The sequence below is a fragment of the Schistocerca americana genome, chromosome 1, assembly GCF_021461395.2.
Source record: "Schistocerca americana isolate TAMUIC-IGC-003095 chromosome 1, iqSchAmer2.1, whole genome shotgun sequence".
NCBI classification, from domain to species: domain Eukaryota; kingdom Metazoa; phylum Arthropoda; class Insecta; order Orthoptera; family Acrididae; genus Schistocerca; species Schistocerca americana.
Genome location: NC_060119.1, coordinates 567,774,796 through 567,788,849, shown reverse-complemented (window position 1 = coordinate 567,788,849; position 14,054 = coordinate 567,774,796). Strand labels below are relative to the sequence as shown.

The following is a 14,054-nucleotide window of genomic DNA, read 5'->3' as shown; positions in this document are numbered from 1 at the left end:
CTAATTGCATGAGTATATACAATACATAATTTGTTTCTATTAAGAAATTCGTCAATGGAGTAGAAGAAGTTAGCCACTAGTAAGTCTTTCAGGCTTCTTATAAACTGATCTTTATTTGTAACTAAATTTTTTATGTTTGCTGGCAAATTATTGAAGATGAGTTTTCCTGAGTAGTGGGACCCTTTTTGAACTAAAGTAAGTGCTTTTAAGTCCATGTGCAGATCATTTTTGTTCCTGATATTGTATGTATGAACTGAGCTGTTTGATGGAAAAAGTGATATATTATTTAGGACAAATTTCACTAAGGAGTAAATATAATGAGAGGCAGTAGTTAGTATACCCAGTTCTTTGAAGAGGTTTCTACAGGACGTCCGTGAATTTACTCCATAAATAATACGTATTACACGCTTTTGGACTCTGAAAACTTTTGTTTGACTTGAAGTTACTCCAAAACATTATTCCATATGGCATTATGGAATGAAAGTAGGCAAAGTATGCAACATTTTTCATTTTTATGTCGCCTATGTCTGTTAACACTCGAATTGCAGATAGAGGTTTGTTTAGACGTTTCTGCAGTTCTGTGGTGTGCTCCTCCCAACTGAATTTGTTATCAAGTTGTAATCCCAGGAATTTAAGACTGTCAACCTCTTCTATCTGCTCTTCTTCATATTTTATGCATATGCTGGGTGGAAACTTCTTACAGGTTCTGAATTGCATATAGTGAGTCTTTTCGAAGTTTAATGTCAGTGAGTTGGCTTTAAACCATTTATTAATGTCCATGAAAATATAATTAGCAGATCTTTCTAGAACTACACTCGACATACTATTTATTGGAATACTTGTGTTATTGCCAGGATGTGTCCTATCAACTGATCTCTGCGTTTAGTGAAGTTGCGACATCTATTGCTTCCCTCGCAAATGCGATGCAGATAGCCGATCTACCTATTTTATCTTCAGTACTTATCTGTAACATAACATTTCAAAAAGTTATTTTTTTCTCGTCTGTACCTTCTGTCGTACACGTTTCACTTCCGTACAAGGCTACATTCCAGTAAACACTTCTGAAAAAAGACTTCCGAACAATTTAAATTTTTAGTCCATGTTAACAAACATTTATTTTTCGGAAACGCTTTTCTTGCAACTGCCACCCTACATTTTGCAACCTCTATGGTTCTACGATCGCGTGGTTTGCTACCCAGCTAGCAGAACTCACCTACTACTTTCAGTGTGTCGCTTCCTAATCAAAATTCTGTCAGCATCGGCTGATTTTGTCTGACAACATTTCCTTGTGTTGTTTTTAGTTTTGCTGATACTCATCTTACAACCTATTTTCAAGATACTAGCTATTCCGTTCAGCTGCTCATCCAAGTCCTTTGCTGTCTCTGACAGAATTAGAGCGCCATCAACAAACCTCATTGCTTTTATTTCTCCTCCCTCAACTTTAGTTACTTTCATTCCAACAGTTACACTGTTGAATCACAATAAAACGAACAGCGATCGCATCAACAGCAGAAGTGCGAGGTTCCCACATTTCCATCACGATTAACACTGAGAGCGACATAGATTTACATCGTTTTATTTACTAAGCGGAGCTTTAGCTCGACTTGAGACACGACACAACATAGTGAGAGATCGCTTGCAGGCTACTACGGCGGCAGCAACGAAGTGCTGATGCAGGAGGCTCTGGTGCAGAACGGCCCACTCGCTGTCGGCTTCATGGTGTACGACGACTTCCGCGCCTACGAGAGTGGCGTCTATAAGCACGTCGAATCCACCACCCGCTCGAGCTTCAATCCTCTTGTGGTGAGTACCTCCCATTTTTAATGTGTGCCTCCAATTTTCTGGGTATTTCTCTAGAAATAAAGGACTACGAGTACATTTAGTGGTACTGACGCTGGCTGAAAACGAAGCTCACAAGCAAAATATTAGTCAACTCCATTAAAAGAGCACACTGGTTACTTTGGAGTTTTGTAGTAGGTGTAGTACTGGTACCAGACAGTCACGTGACCTTCCACTGCTAACATATATTCTCTCTCTTTCCAAGCATGAATCCCTACTTGAGGGGTCTGCTGTGATGGTGAACCGGATGTGGCGAGTTAATTTTAAGAGGTGGCCGGATGCCCTTCCTGTCGCCTCACTGCTAACATAGATTACCCGATCAAAATTATCCAGACACCCCAGTGCAATGCGGAATTGACCATTACATGCCACGAGAGGCTGGCCTACCAGCTTAAAAGGAGGCGAGAAGTATTTGTCAGTAGAGAAGTTGTAAGAGCAGAATGGGTTGGTTGGTCAGGACTAGCCATAGGATCTCACCTGAGAAATAAATACATCATAGACACTTCAATCCTTCTAAAGCTACCCAAATTGATTGTCGGTGGTTTGATTGTGAGATGGAAACGCGAAGGAACAACCACGGCTGAACGGAGACCAGGATGATCTGTTGTGCTAACGAACGGGGACCGTCGAACATTGCGAAGAGCACTTGTAAAAATCGTATGGCATGGGTGGCAGGAATCATTCCTGTGTTCCAGATTGCTACCAGCACTCCAGACAGCACAATGACTGTGCGTAGGGAGTAAAAAACAAAAGGGATACAATGGTCGAGCAGCTGCTCATAAGCCACACATTTCTGTAGTTAACTGTAAGCGAAGCTTGATGTGGTGTAAAAAGTAACACAACGAGACAGTTTATGACTGTGATTTGGTGCTATGATTCAGTATATTTTTTTCGAACTGAGTCGCCAGTGTTGTTATTGGTTTTATACGGCCCGCCACGAATGCCCATCCTGTGCTAACCTCTTCATCTCAGAGTAGCAGTTGCAGTCTACATCCTCAACTATTTGCTGCGTGTGTTCTAACCTTTATCTTCCTTTAGAGTTTTTACCCCCTACAGCTTCCTCTAGTACCATGAATGCTGCTCGATGCTGTCTTAACAGGCGTCCTACCGTCCTGTCCCTTCATCTTTTCAGTGTTTTCCACATATTCCTTTCCTCGCCGATTATGCGGAGACTCCTCATTCACGCTTTACCCTGTGGCAATCCGAAGGAGGGGTTTTGGTTTGGCAAATGTCTGGAGAAAGTTATCTGCCATCATGTATAGCGCCAACAGTGAAGTACGGAGGAGCTGGTTTCACGGTATGATGATGTTGTTGTGCTGTCCTTACTGCGCTTAACAAAACGCTAAATGCGGAAGGATATGAACCCCTTTTTACAGCACTGTGTAGTGCGTACAGTAGAGGAACAGTTCAGAGTCAAAAGGGCTCTGAGCACTATGGGACTTAACTTCTGATGTCATCAGTCCCCTAGAACTCAGAACTACTTAAACCTAACTAACCTAAGGACACCACACACATCCATGCCCGAGGCAGGATTCGAACCTGCGACCGTAGCGGTCGCTCAGTTCCAGGGGCTGTAGCGCCTAGAACCGCTCGGCCACTCCAGCTCGCAAATCAGAGTCGATGACTGCATCATCATGAAAATGCATCCTGTCTTAAAGCAGCAGCTTTGAGACAATGTGTTGGCGGTAGGTAACACAGCTGAAACGGACTTAAATGCTCAGAATACCAACCTGTACACAGCTAGAATTTCGACTTCGCTCAAGACCCCAGCGTTCAACACGGTTGCAGTTCCTGAGGAAGCATGGGCTGAGATTCCTACACATCATTGGAAGTGTTCCCAATAGAGTTCAAGCCGTCATAAAGGCGAAGGGTGGACACTAATATGTGTCCGGATACTTGTGTAAGTCATGACAGGGAAATGGTATGGAGTCAGCCCAGTAAAATGAGTCGACGGAGATGTGACAGAATGGCACACAGGAGCCATCATGTTTGGCCGTGCCTTTGACCACGCCATGAATGAAGCTCCGTGACTTGGTGTATCGATGCCCACTGTCCAACTGGTAACAAGATGGAGGGCTCTATTTTTGCACAAATTGTTTCATAAGTTGTCAGTGCTTCAGGTACCCAGTTTCTATCGGAACCATTTCTTTACTGAACAGCGTGGTCGTAAGTCCAAGCAACTCATTTCATTTGCCAGGAATCTTTCATGTGCTATCTCAGAGGACTTTCCGTTTAGTGTTATGAGCTGGTGTGAGAGTGAGGAACGCTTTCACACATTCCGAACATATTTCGACAAGTCAGTTACAGTGTGCGAGATTTTTTCATCAGGACGTCTCGTGATTAGCAGAGTGGCACCATTGCATCTCTGCTCAACAAAGTTAGCCACTGGCTTACAATATCGGGGTGGTGTATGTTCGATTTTTAGAACAGTAGATTCTGACTACATTATCACAGAGTACAATATTAATAAAGACGGAACTCTTAACATTTTTCGAAGACTCGAGAATCTTTTTTCCAGAGAGCCAAAGATCGTTCATAAAGTGCAAGATACACTGCCTTGCCAAAAAATATTAAGTACCTGAAAGACATGCTCGGATGTCAATGTGACTTCCTACAAGTACACATGATCGACGACATGTAAATAGAGTTCAAGTTCTCTATGATAGGAATCACAGTTATGAGGATGTAGTGATGCTGTTAACGTTTAGTGTTGTTACCGGGCTTAGTACAGTATACTAGTATAAGGGGTACGGGCAGCGTGAGACGTTGAGTAATGCCTGTGAGGGATCCCGAAGATGCTGTATACTCCAGTGAAACAACGTTATCATCACCTGAGAAAACGTAAAACGTGTCTCACTGTGGGTCTTCCATTTGGCTTGCTCGCTGAATCATGCAATATATAGATTAGTGGAGAAAGTGAAATGAAATGATCATGTGGCATTATTGGCCAGGAGGCTCCATCCGGGGAATTTCGGCCGCCGAGTTGCAAGTCTTATTTCACGGGACACAACATTGGTTGACTTGCGTGTCGGTGACTATGAATGACAATACCCAGTCCACTAGCGGAGAAAATCTATAACCCGGCCGTGAACGGACCCAGGCCCACCGCTTGGTAGGCAGGCGCGTTACCACTCAGTTAAGCAGTAGGCATTGAGAGTAGAGGACAAAATATAGAAGGGGTCTCACTGTGGGTCTTCCATATGGCCAGCTGATTGAATAATACAATATCCAGATTAGTGGAGGATAGTGGACAAAATATAGAAGGGGTCTCACTGTGGGTCTTCCATTTGGCCAGCTGATTGAATAATACAATATCCAGATTAGTGGAGGATAGTGGACAAAATATAGTAGGGGTCTCACTGTGGGTCTTCCATTTGGCCAGCTGATTGAATAATACAGTATCCAGATTAGTGGAGAGTAGTGGACAAAATATAGAAGGGGTCTCACTACGGCTCTTCCATTTGGCCGGCTGACTGAATCGTGCAGTATCCAGAGCATTCAGATGTGACAGGGGCCTTACACTGGACTACAATGGAACATGAGGGCAGACGCACTCGTCGTCCACGCTGTGGTCGACCACATCTGACCACCACGAAGGGGAGTAGTCCTATAGTGCAGCAAGTGTATCATAACACCTTCACACCTGCGCCTGACATCCGAGAACAAGTAGTGGACTCCCTGCAATATACTGTGTTATCCCACACCATTGGCCGACAACCAGCAGCAGACAGACTGGGGAATTACTACCACACGTGTAGGCTGCCGGTAACATCATTAGGCAAATGACTGCCAAAGGAGTTGTGCCGTGGCCCGGAAGCATGGGCTGCTGATGAATGGCGTTGCATTGTGTTCAGCGATGAATCAAGGTTTTTTTTTTTTTACCACCCAACATCTCCGCCCCTGGTAACTGAATGGTCAGAGCAGCGGAATGTCATACCTAACGGCCTGGGTTCGATTCCCTCGGGTCGGGCATTTTATCCGCTCTGGGACTGGGTGTTGTGTTGTCCTTATCATCATCATTTCATCCCCAACGGCACGCAATTCGCAATTGGCGTCGACTCCAAAGACTTTCACCAGGCGATCGGTCTACCCGCCAAGAGGCACTAGCCAGACGGCATTTCCATTTCACCATCCAAGATAACCTTCGTCGGCGGGTATGGCGGCGACTGGGAAGAGAGCCCATTCTTGCAGTGTTTTAGAGAGACACAGCAGTATTACTACTAGCACATAGGGAGCTAATGGACGTGACTTCAGGTCACAGCCAGTAGTGACTGAGAAAACTTTTACGGTACAATGGTATGCCATGGACTCCCTGCGTCCTCATGCGTTACTTCCCATACGACAGTATCGAGGTGTCATTTTTCAACAGACTGCATGATGTTGAGGTACTCCCAATGGCCAGCAAGATCCCCAGATCTGTCCTTGACAGAGCATGTGTATGACCAGCTCAAATGTCATCTCCGTCCCAGTGCCAGTATCCAGAATATCAAGGACCAGTTACAACAGCTGTGGCCCAACTTGCCTCAGGAAAGGATGCAACGGCTTTATGACTTCCTTCCCAACTGAATTAGTGAATGCATGTAGGCCAGAGATGGTGCAACGTTATACCGATAAGTGGGATTATACTGACAAGATATTTGTAAATATGACTCGATTTTGTAATCACTGAAATAATACCACATACCCTCTCAACACAAAGTTTCATTTCGTTTCCTTCTCCACTCCTGGGCGCTTCATTCTTTTTATCAGGCAGTGCAATTACACTAACTCTGATAGATAACCGAGTCTTTGCAATGTAAACAAAATACATGTGTCATACAATATATAATGCAACAAATTTTTTTCGGTCAATTTCAGTTGAAAAAAAAATTCCTACTTCAGGCCCTTTAGTTTCATGAAGTTTCGGCAGGTGGCGGCGCCATAAATAGCCTTCAAAATGGCATCTGTAACGGAGGTGATTTTCAAACAGAGAGCTGTCACTGAGTTTCTTTTGGAGGAAAACCGGAGCACTGCAGATATTCATAGTGCTCCCAAAATGTCTAGGGAGACCTGGGAATGAACAAAAGCACGGTGAGTCTTTGGGAAAGGTGTCTGTCCCTATAGCAACAAGGTCGCGTAAACTTGTCGATCTCACGCGTGATTCCCGCAAAGTGTTCGTCACCACAAAAAAAGCAGACGAGCTTCTCCATGACAAATCAACACCTCACAAAAGTCTACGCACCAGAGAGGAGCTCACTAAATTTCATTAGACCGTTGTTCTTCATCCATCCTACAGCCCGGATCTCGGAACTTCCGACTTCCACTTATTTGGCCCAATGAAGGATCTACTCGGCGGGAAGTAGTGCGCGTATGATGAGGAGGTTATTGACTGCAACATGACGTTAACTCCGACGTCGACCAGTAGAGTAGTACCATGCGAGCACACAGGCTCTCCAGTAAGGTGGCGTAAGGCCGTCGTATTGAACGGATATTATGTTGGAAAATAGGGTTTTGTGCCCAAAAGTGTGGGAGATAATATGGTGTATTGAAATCCTGAATAAAACCAATGAAAATGTGTTACATTATTTATTGCACACCCCTCGTAGATGGTTCATACTACTTTGAACTATAGAGTTTGGCACATGTTAATACTGCGTCGAACTTAGGCTCACAAGAATAAAGTGTTATTAAATAAGCTGATTATGTTGATATAAAAACGTCTTTCGTACAATAAACAGATGTAAATCGTGCATTGCTACCGGTGATGAATGTATTATACCTTTTTAACCAGGTGTTACCCATGTAAGTGTCAATATAATTGCTGGAGTTAGTTTTCCATTGTTTGGGCTTCTGCTGTGATGTTAACGCAACGCTGCATCTATTTATCCCGCCATTCCGGCGATATAGTCACAGGCTCGGAGGATGGCAATAATGTTATTTGTGTGGCACGTAGTTCTGCTTTCGGCTGCTGCTGCTCCAAGAATCGCAGCAAACACGCCACTTATGAATGGCTGTTGCTCTGATGCAATAAATAAGTACCCAACCCAGAGGATACCACGCCATTAAAACCTTCGTTACGTTAATATACAATTACAGCTGTAACCTTTCTTATGGACTTAGGTCTTGATTTGGAGCGCCGTTCCGTTGTTTATATTACTATTTACGATAACTGTGGCTGTGTTCAGCGGTACCGATTTGACCTCTCGTTAGTTGCAGCCGTAGCTGTCGCTGTATATTGCGTTTCGCCCAACGACGTAGCGTCCCTCTTTTCCGCACGCTGCGGCGCAAACCTGCTTAGTTTGTGGTTGGCTGCTGCACGAAATTAGTGACCATAGACTGCCTAGATTACATGACTTTTACTAAAAACAATAATTTTCATTAAAATTACAGTAAATAATTGATTACAGGTAACTGTGACGAAAACTACCCTTCTAGAGACCGTCTGTAGACTGGTACAAGTTGGTTTCAAATGAAACAAGTGATATAAGTTACATGATTTTTCCTCTCATCACTGGAATGATATGCGGGTTGGCGACAGGAAGGGCTTTTGGCCATCCTCTACCACTATCAGCAACTCCAGATTAACAGCCTGAGCCGTTGAAGACACAACATCAAGGCCAGGGAAAAGAAAGGTAGCGAAACCTGCTTATGACTTACTTATCTGCGACCGATTCGTGCAGGTATAAAGATAGCCGCTACAGGAATCAATGATATTCACGAGAATTATCGCGCAACTGCGATTGGAATCAACGTAATTATGAAACGTTAAATCAACTATGAAGTCAACGTCTCTGTCGTCAGCAGCGGTCCTCTTCAGGTCTATTAAAAGTTCAGTCGCTTTGAAGAAAACCATTGCAAAGGCGGTCGAAACGACGTCTTTATAGTATCAGGATGGTGCATAAGTTGGTAGCGTTTTTCCGTAAGTTTAAAAAACACAACAGATACACATAACCGAGACTTTAGTCATCAATAGTATATTCTCTTTCACTATGTGCAAGCAGTCTGTCAACACTCCGATAACTTTTGCATTCCGCCACTGTAGAAATTAGATGGTTTTGAGGCGAAGAACTCGTCCAGCCATGGTCGGACCGCATTTTCATCCGGAAGGTCCTTGAAAGTTGTTCGATGGACAAAGTGAAAACAGAGGGCGCAGGATCAGGTAAATGAGGTGGGTGCGGAATGACTTCCTATACCAACTCCTGTGCAGCACAGCGTTTTTTGTCTATCTAGCAGAATGCAGGCGGGCATTATCGTGGAGTAGCATCACTTCAAGCAGTCTTCCTGATCATTGTTCTTGGACTACGTCTGCAAGACTTCTCTGTTGTTGATAATAAATGTCAGCAGTAATGGTTTCACTTCGGGGAAGCAATTCGTCGTACACCACGTCGTCGCTGTTCCACAAAATGCATAGCATTATCTTTTGTGGATGCTCACAGGTCTTTGTACAGGGAATTGCTCCTTCGTTTGGATTCAGCCATTGCTTTCTTTTCCTTGTGTTAGCACAGAGACACAAAAAAAAAAGTGTGAGAAATCTCATGGGACTTAACTGCTAAGGTCATCAGTCCCTAAGCTTACACACTACTTAACCTAAATTATCCTAAGGACAAACACGCACACCCATGCCCGAGGGAGGACTCGAACCTCCGCCGGGACCAGCCTCACAGTCCACGAATTCAGCCCCCGAGACCGCTCGGCTAATACCACGCGGCACAGAGACATCATCTTTCGTCACAAGGAACTATACAGGATAGGAACGGTTGGTGTTTTCACGAGTCAACTGATGACAAGCAAGCAGAGATGCACGTATGGACACCCGCTGATTTCTGTGATTTTGACTTAGAGGATGCATTACCCATACAGCGGGTTTTTTAACCTTCCCCATTGCATTCAAATGCCGCACGATGGTGGAATGATCACAATTCATCACATTTCCCAGTTCTTGAGAACACTGACGTTGATAATTGAGAATTAATGCGTTTAAACCATCTTCATCAGACCCCAAAGGTCTTCCTGAAAGTAGACAGTTACTAACGTCGAAACGACCCCCCTTAAAAAGAGAAAAAGCGTTTACTAGACGTGCTCTGCCCAGAGGCATTATTCCCATACATGGCGCAAATGTTTCTAGCCTCCTCCGCTGCTGTCACCCAACCATTGAACTCAAACAGAAGGACGTGTCAGATGTATTCCTATTTCTCCTATTGGTAGTAGAGCTCCAGTCCCTATCTCTGATGACAAAATAAGAAAATAGCTGCAGTGAACTACAATTAAAAATGGTAATCAATAAATAAACCCACAACAACCGAAATACAATATGTAAACAAAACCGCTACGAACTTACGCACCAACGTAATATTTTTAGTATTACATAATGGGTCGGCCCCACACTCAAATGGATTCCATTCAACTCGACACTGGTTGTGGAAGCTTACACTCTTAAATCATCTTAATAGTTACTGTCTGAGTCTCTCTGCGACGGCATGTCTGCAATCGAAATATTTAAGTAGTACGTATTATGTGGTACAGCTAGGGCGGTCTAGAAACAATGGAATGAAAACTAAGCAAAAGCTGTTTGAGATTCGTGTGTGGCACCGTACTGATTTCGTTGGTTTTAGTAGCTAGTGAGCGTCTGAGCACAATAGGGAAGCCGGCTGGAGTGGCCGTGCGGTTCTAGGCGCTACAGTCTGGAACCGCGTGACCGCTACTGTCGCAGGTTCGAATCCTGCCTCGGGCATGGATGTGTGTGATGTCCTTAGGTTAGTTAGGTTTAAGTAGTTCTAATTTCTAGGGGACTGATGACCACAGCAGTTAAGTCCCATATTGCTCAGAGCCATTTGAACCATTTGAACGATAGGGAAACGAAAATATTTAGCCGTGTCTGATAACGGACAGACGTGTCTTGGAAGATAGGTGCATCATTCTCGCAGAGAGCTGCGCTTGTTTCTCAGAACGGCATTTGAAGGATCCGTGTAAAGGTTGAGATTTATCCAATTTCAACGTGGCGAGTAAATCGAGAAGAATTGTTCTGAAGATGTCGCCACTAGGATTTCATTGTCATATTCAGGACAAGTGTTTGTAATAAATATTGCAGCGTCTGCTGTTTTCCTCTATCTGTTGATCTTGGCTGTAGTACTTGTGTTTGTGGCTGCAAATGTACGTGAGAGCTCGTTGTTTCATCAGAACGATGTTCGGTTTATGGCCTGTAAATCAGTGCTCCTCTTTCGTTTGTAATTAGGCGAATTTTCTTATGATGATACGTACCAGATTTTTGCCAGTGTTTGAGAGGACGCTTACTTTGTCGCACAGCCTGTGAGCCACGCGGTGCTGCTGGTGGGATACGGAGTGGACGAGGCTTCGGGTGAGAAGTACTGGACCATCAAGAACAGCTGGGGCGGCGAATGGGGAGACGCCGGCTACTTCAAGATCCTGAGGGGGACCAACGAGTGCGGCATCGAGAGTCTCGCCTTCGAGGCCACCCCCATCCCGGCCTGAACAGGCTCCCAACATGGCGACTCAGCACGGGCCCCTGTGTGACTGCACACAGCACGCCTCATGAGTGATGAAACCTGGCAGAACAGCCACACTAGTGCCTCGCTTAAGACATGTAAACAAAGCAGTGACTGCTTTTTTTTTTATCAGGACGCCACATTCAGCGTTCCTACAAGTTACATCTTGTGTCTAAGTGTATAATTCTATCAATTATAATAAAATATTGCCACAGAAGTACCAGTTTAATTTGTTCACTTTTTTTACCTGAGTTTTTCCTTTATTTTCTCGCTCTCATTATCTTCAAAATCAACAGAGATTTTTCTGCACGTTAACTCCATCATTGGAACCAGAATACAATACTTTCAATTAATCGCATGTCCAATTTCACTTGCTTTTGATACATCGTAAATAGGATATAAGACATGAATGAAATCTATATAAATTATAAATTAAAGTCTCCCACTGTGTTTTCCTGTCTTTATGTGAATGCTAACCTGAGAAAGTACTGTAGGGATTTTGATATAGTTTACGTTAATAGGCAGACTTGTTCACGATGAACATTCCTATATATCACCATAACTGATCAGCCAGAATGTCATGACCATCAACCTACTATCGATATAAAACCGACCAAGCGATGGTAGCGTCACCTGGCGAGGAATGACAGCTAGTCAGACGCACGCACGGTGCATGTAGTACAGGTGAACAAGCTTTCTGTGTGTAGAATGGGGGAGGCGCGCTATCTGTCTGAGTTTGACTGAGAGCAGATTGTGATGGCCTGGAGGCTCAGCACAAGAATTTCGGAAACTGCACGAATTTTCGGGTGTTCGAGGAGTGTTGTGGCGAGTGTGTTCACCACGCGGCGAAACCAAAGTGCAACCATGTAGAGGCGTCTTCATATTAGGTACATTGTGGTGCCACCTACTGCCAGGTACTCCGTATCAGCGACCTCAGTAGTCATTATACATCGTGAGAAGGCAGAAGGGGGCGCTCCGCGGAACTCATGGACTTCGAACGTGGTCCGGTGATGGGGTGTCACTCGCGTCATACGTCTGTAAGCGAGATTTCCACACTCATAAATATTCTTAGGTCCACTGTTTCTGATGTAATAGTGAAGTGGAAACGTGAAGGGACACGTACAGCACAAAAGCGTACAGGCCTACCTCATCTGTTGTCTGACAGAGACCGCCCACAGTTGAAGAAGGTCGTAATGTATAATAGGCGGATATGTCTCCAGACCATAACACAGGAATTCCGAATTGCATCAGGATTCACTGCAAGTACTATGACAGTTAGGGGGGGGGCGTTAGAAAACTTGGATTTAGTGGTCGAGCGGCTGCTCATAAGCCACACACCACGCCGGTAAATGCCAAACGACGCCTCGCCTGCTGTAAGGAGCGTAAACGTTGGACGATTGAACAGTGGAAAAACGCTGTGTGGAGTGACGAATCACGGTACACAACGTGTCGATCCGATGGCAGGGTGTGGGTATGGCGAATGCACGGTGAACGTCACCTGCCAGCGTGTGTAGTGCCAACAGTAAGATTCGGAGGCGGTGGTGTTATGGTGTGGTCGTGTTTTTCATGGAGGGGGCTTGCACCTCATGTTGTTTTGCGTGACACTATCGCAGCACAGGACTACATTGATGTTTTAAGCACCTTCTTACTTCCCACTGGCTGGCCGCTGTGGTCGAGCGGTTCTAGGCGCTTCAATCCGGAACCACGCTGCTTCTAAGGTCGCAGGTTCGAATCCTGCCTCGGGCATGGTTGTGTGTGGTGTCCTTAGGTTAGTTAGGTTTAAGTAGTTCTAAGTCTAGGGGACTGATGCTTAGAGCAAATTTGACCTTCCCACTGTTGAAGAGCAATCCGGAGATGGCGACTACATCTTTCAACACGATCAGGAGCACCTGTTCATAATGCACGGCCTTGTGAGGAGTGGTTACACGACAATAACATCCCTGTAATTGACTGACCCGCACAGAATCCTGATCTGAATCCTATAGAACACCTCTGGGATGTTTTCGAACGCCGATTTCGTGCCAGGCCTCACAAACCGACGTCGATACCTCTCCTCAATGCAGCACTTCGTGAAGAATGGGCTGCCATTCCCCAAGAAACCTTCCAGCATCGGATTGAACGTATGGCTGCGAGAGTGGAAGCTGTCATCAAAGCTAAGTGTGGACCATATTGAATTTCAGCATTACTGATGAAGGGCGCCACGAACTTGGAAGTCATTTTCAGCCAGGTGCACGGACACTTTTGATTACATAGTGTATATTCTATCGAATGAAAGCAGATGCCAGACGGAGATTCAATGGAAGAATTCTCAGGAAGTATAGTCCACTCACGAAGGTAGTAGGTTAGTACTTGAGTCTTGTTCATCGGTCTGGGACCCTCAGATAGGACTGACGGATGAAACAGAGAAGATCAGAAGAAATTCGGAACGTTTCGTCACCGCTTCGTTTAGTAAGCGCAGCATCGTCTCGCAGATACTCGCGTAACTCCAATGGCAGACGCTACAGTACTTCTATTCCCACTTACGTGCACCGCAAGCTACGTCACAGTGCAACCCGGAGGCTAAACAAAACAGGAGTGCTTTACTGATGAAATTTAGAGTGTGTATGTTCGTAAAAGAGCCAACTAATATACATTTCCTGGCCAAAAAATGGAACCCGGGAGACACTGCGGAATGTCAGTGAAACTTCCTAAAAGTACACACCAGCGGCGGATGCGTATGATTAGACACTGATT

The 14,054-nt window shown here is 44.7% G+C and overlaps 1 protein-coding gene across 1 annotated transcript in view; it reads left to right on the top strand.

The window, feature by feature from the left end:
* The window catches only part of LOC124624978 (dipeptidyl peptidase 1-like), a 46,919-nt gene extending 35,369 nt beyond the window's left edge, over positions 1-11,550 (top strand). The window contains exons 9-10 of the mRNA XM_047149142.1: positions 1,643-1,803; positions 11,122-11,550. Coding sequence (XP_047005098.1) covers positions 1,643-1,803; positions 11,122-11,307 — 347 coding nt within the window. The 3' untranslated portion in view covers positions 11,308-11,550. The remainder of the gene's footprint in view (positions 1-1,642; positions 1,804-11,121) is intronic.
* The last annotated feature ends 2,504 nt before the right edge of the window (positions 11,551-14,054 follow it).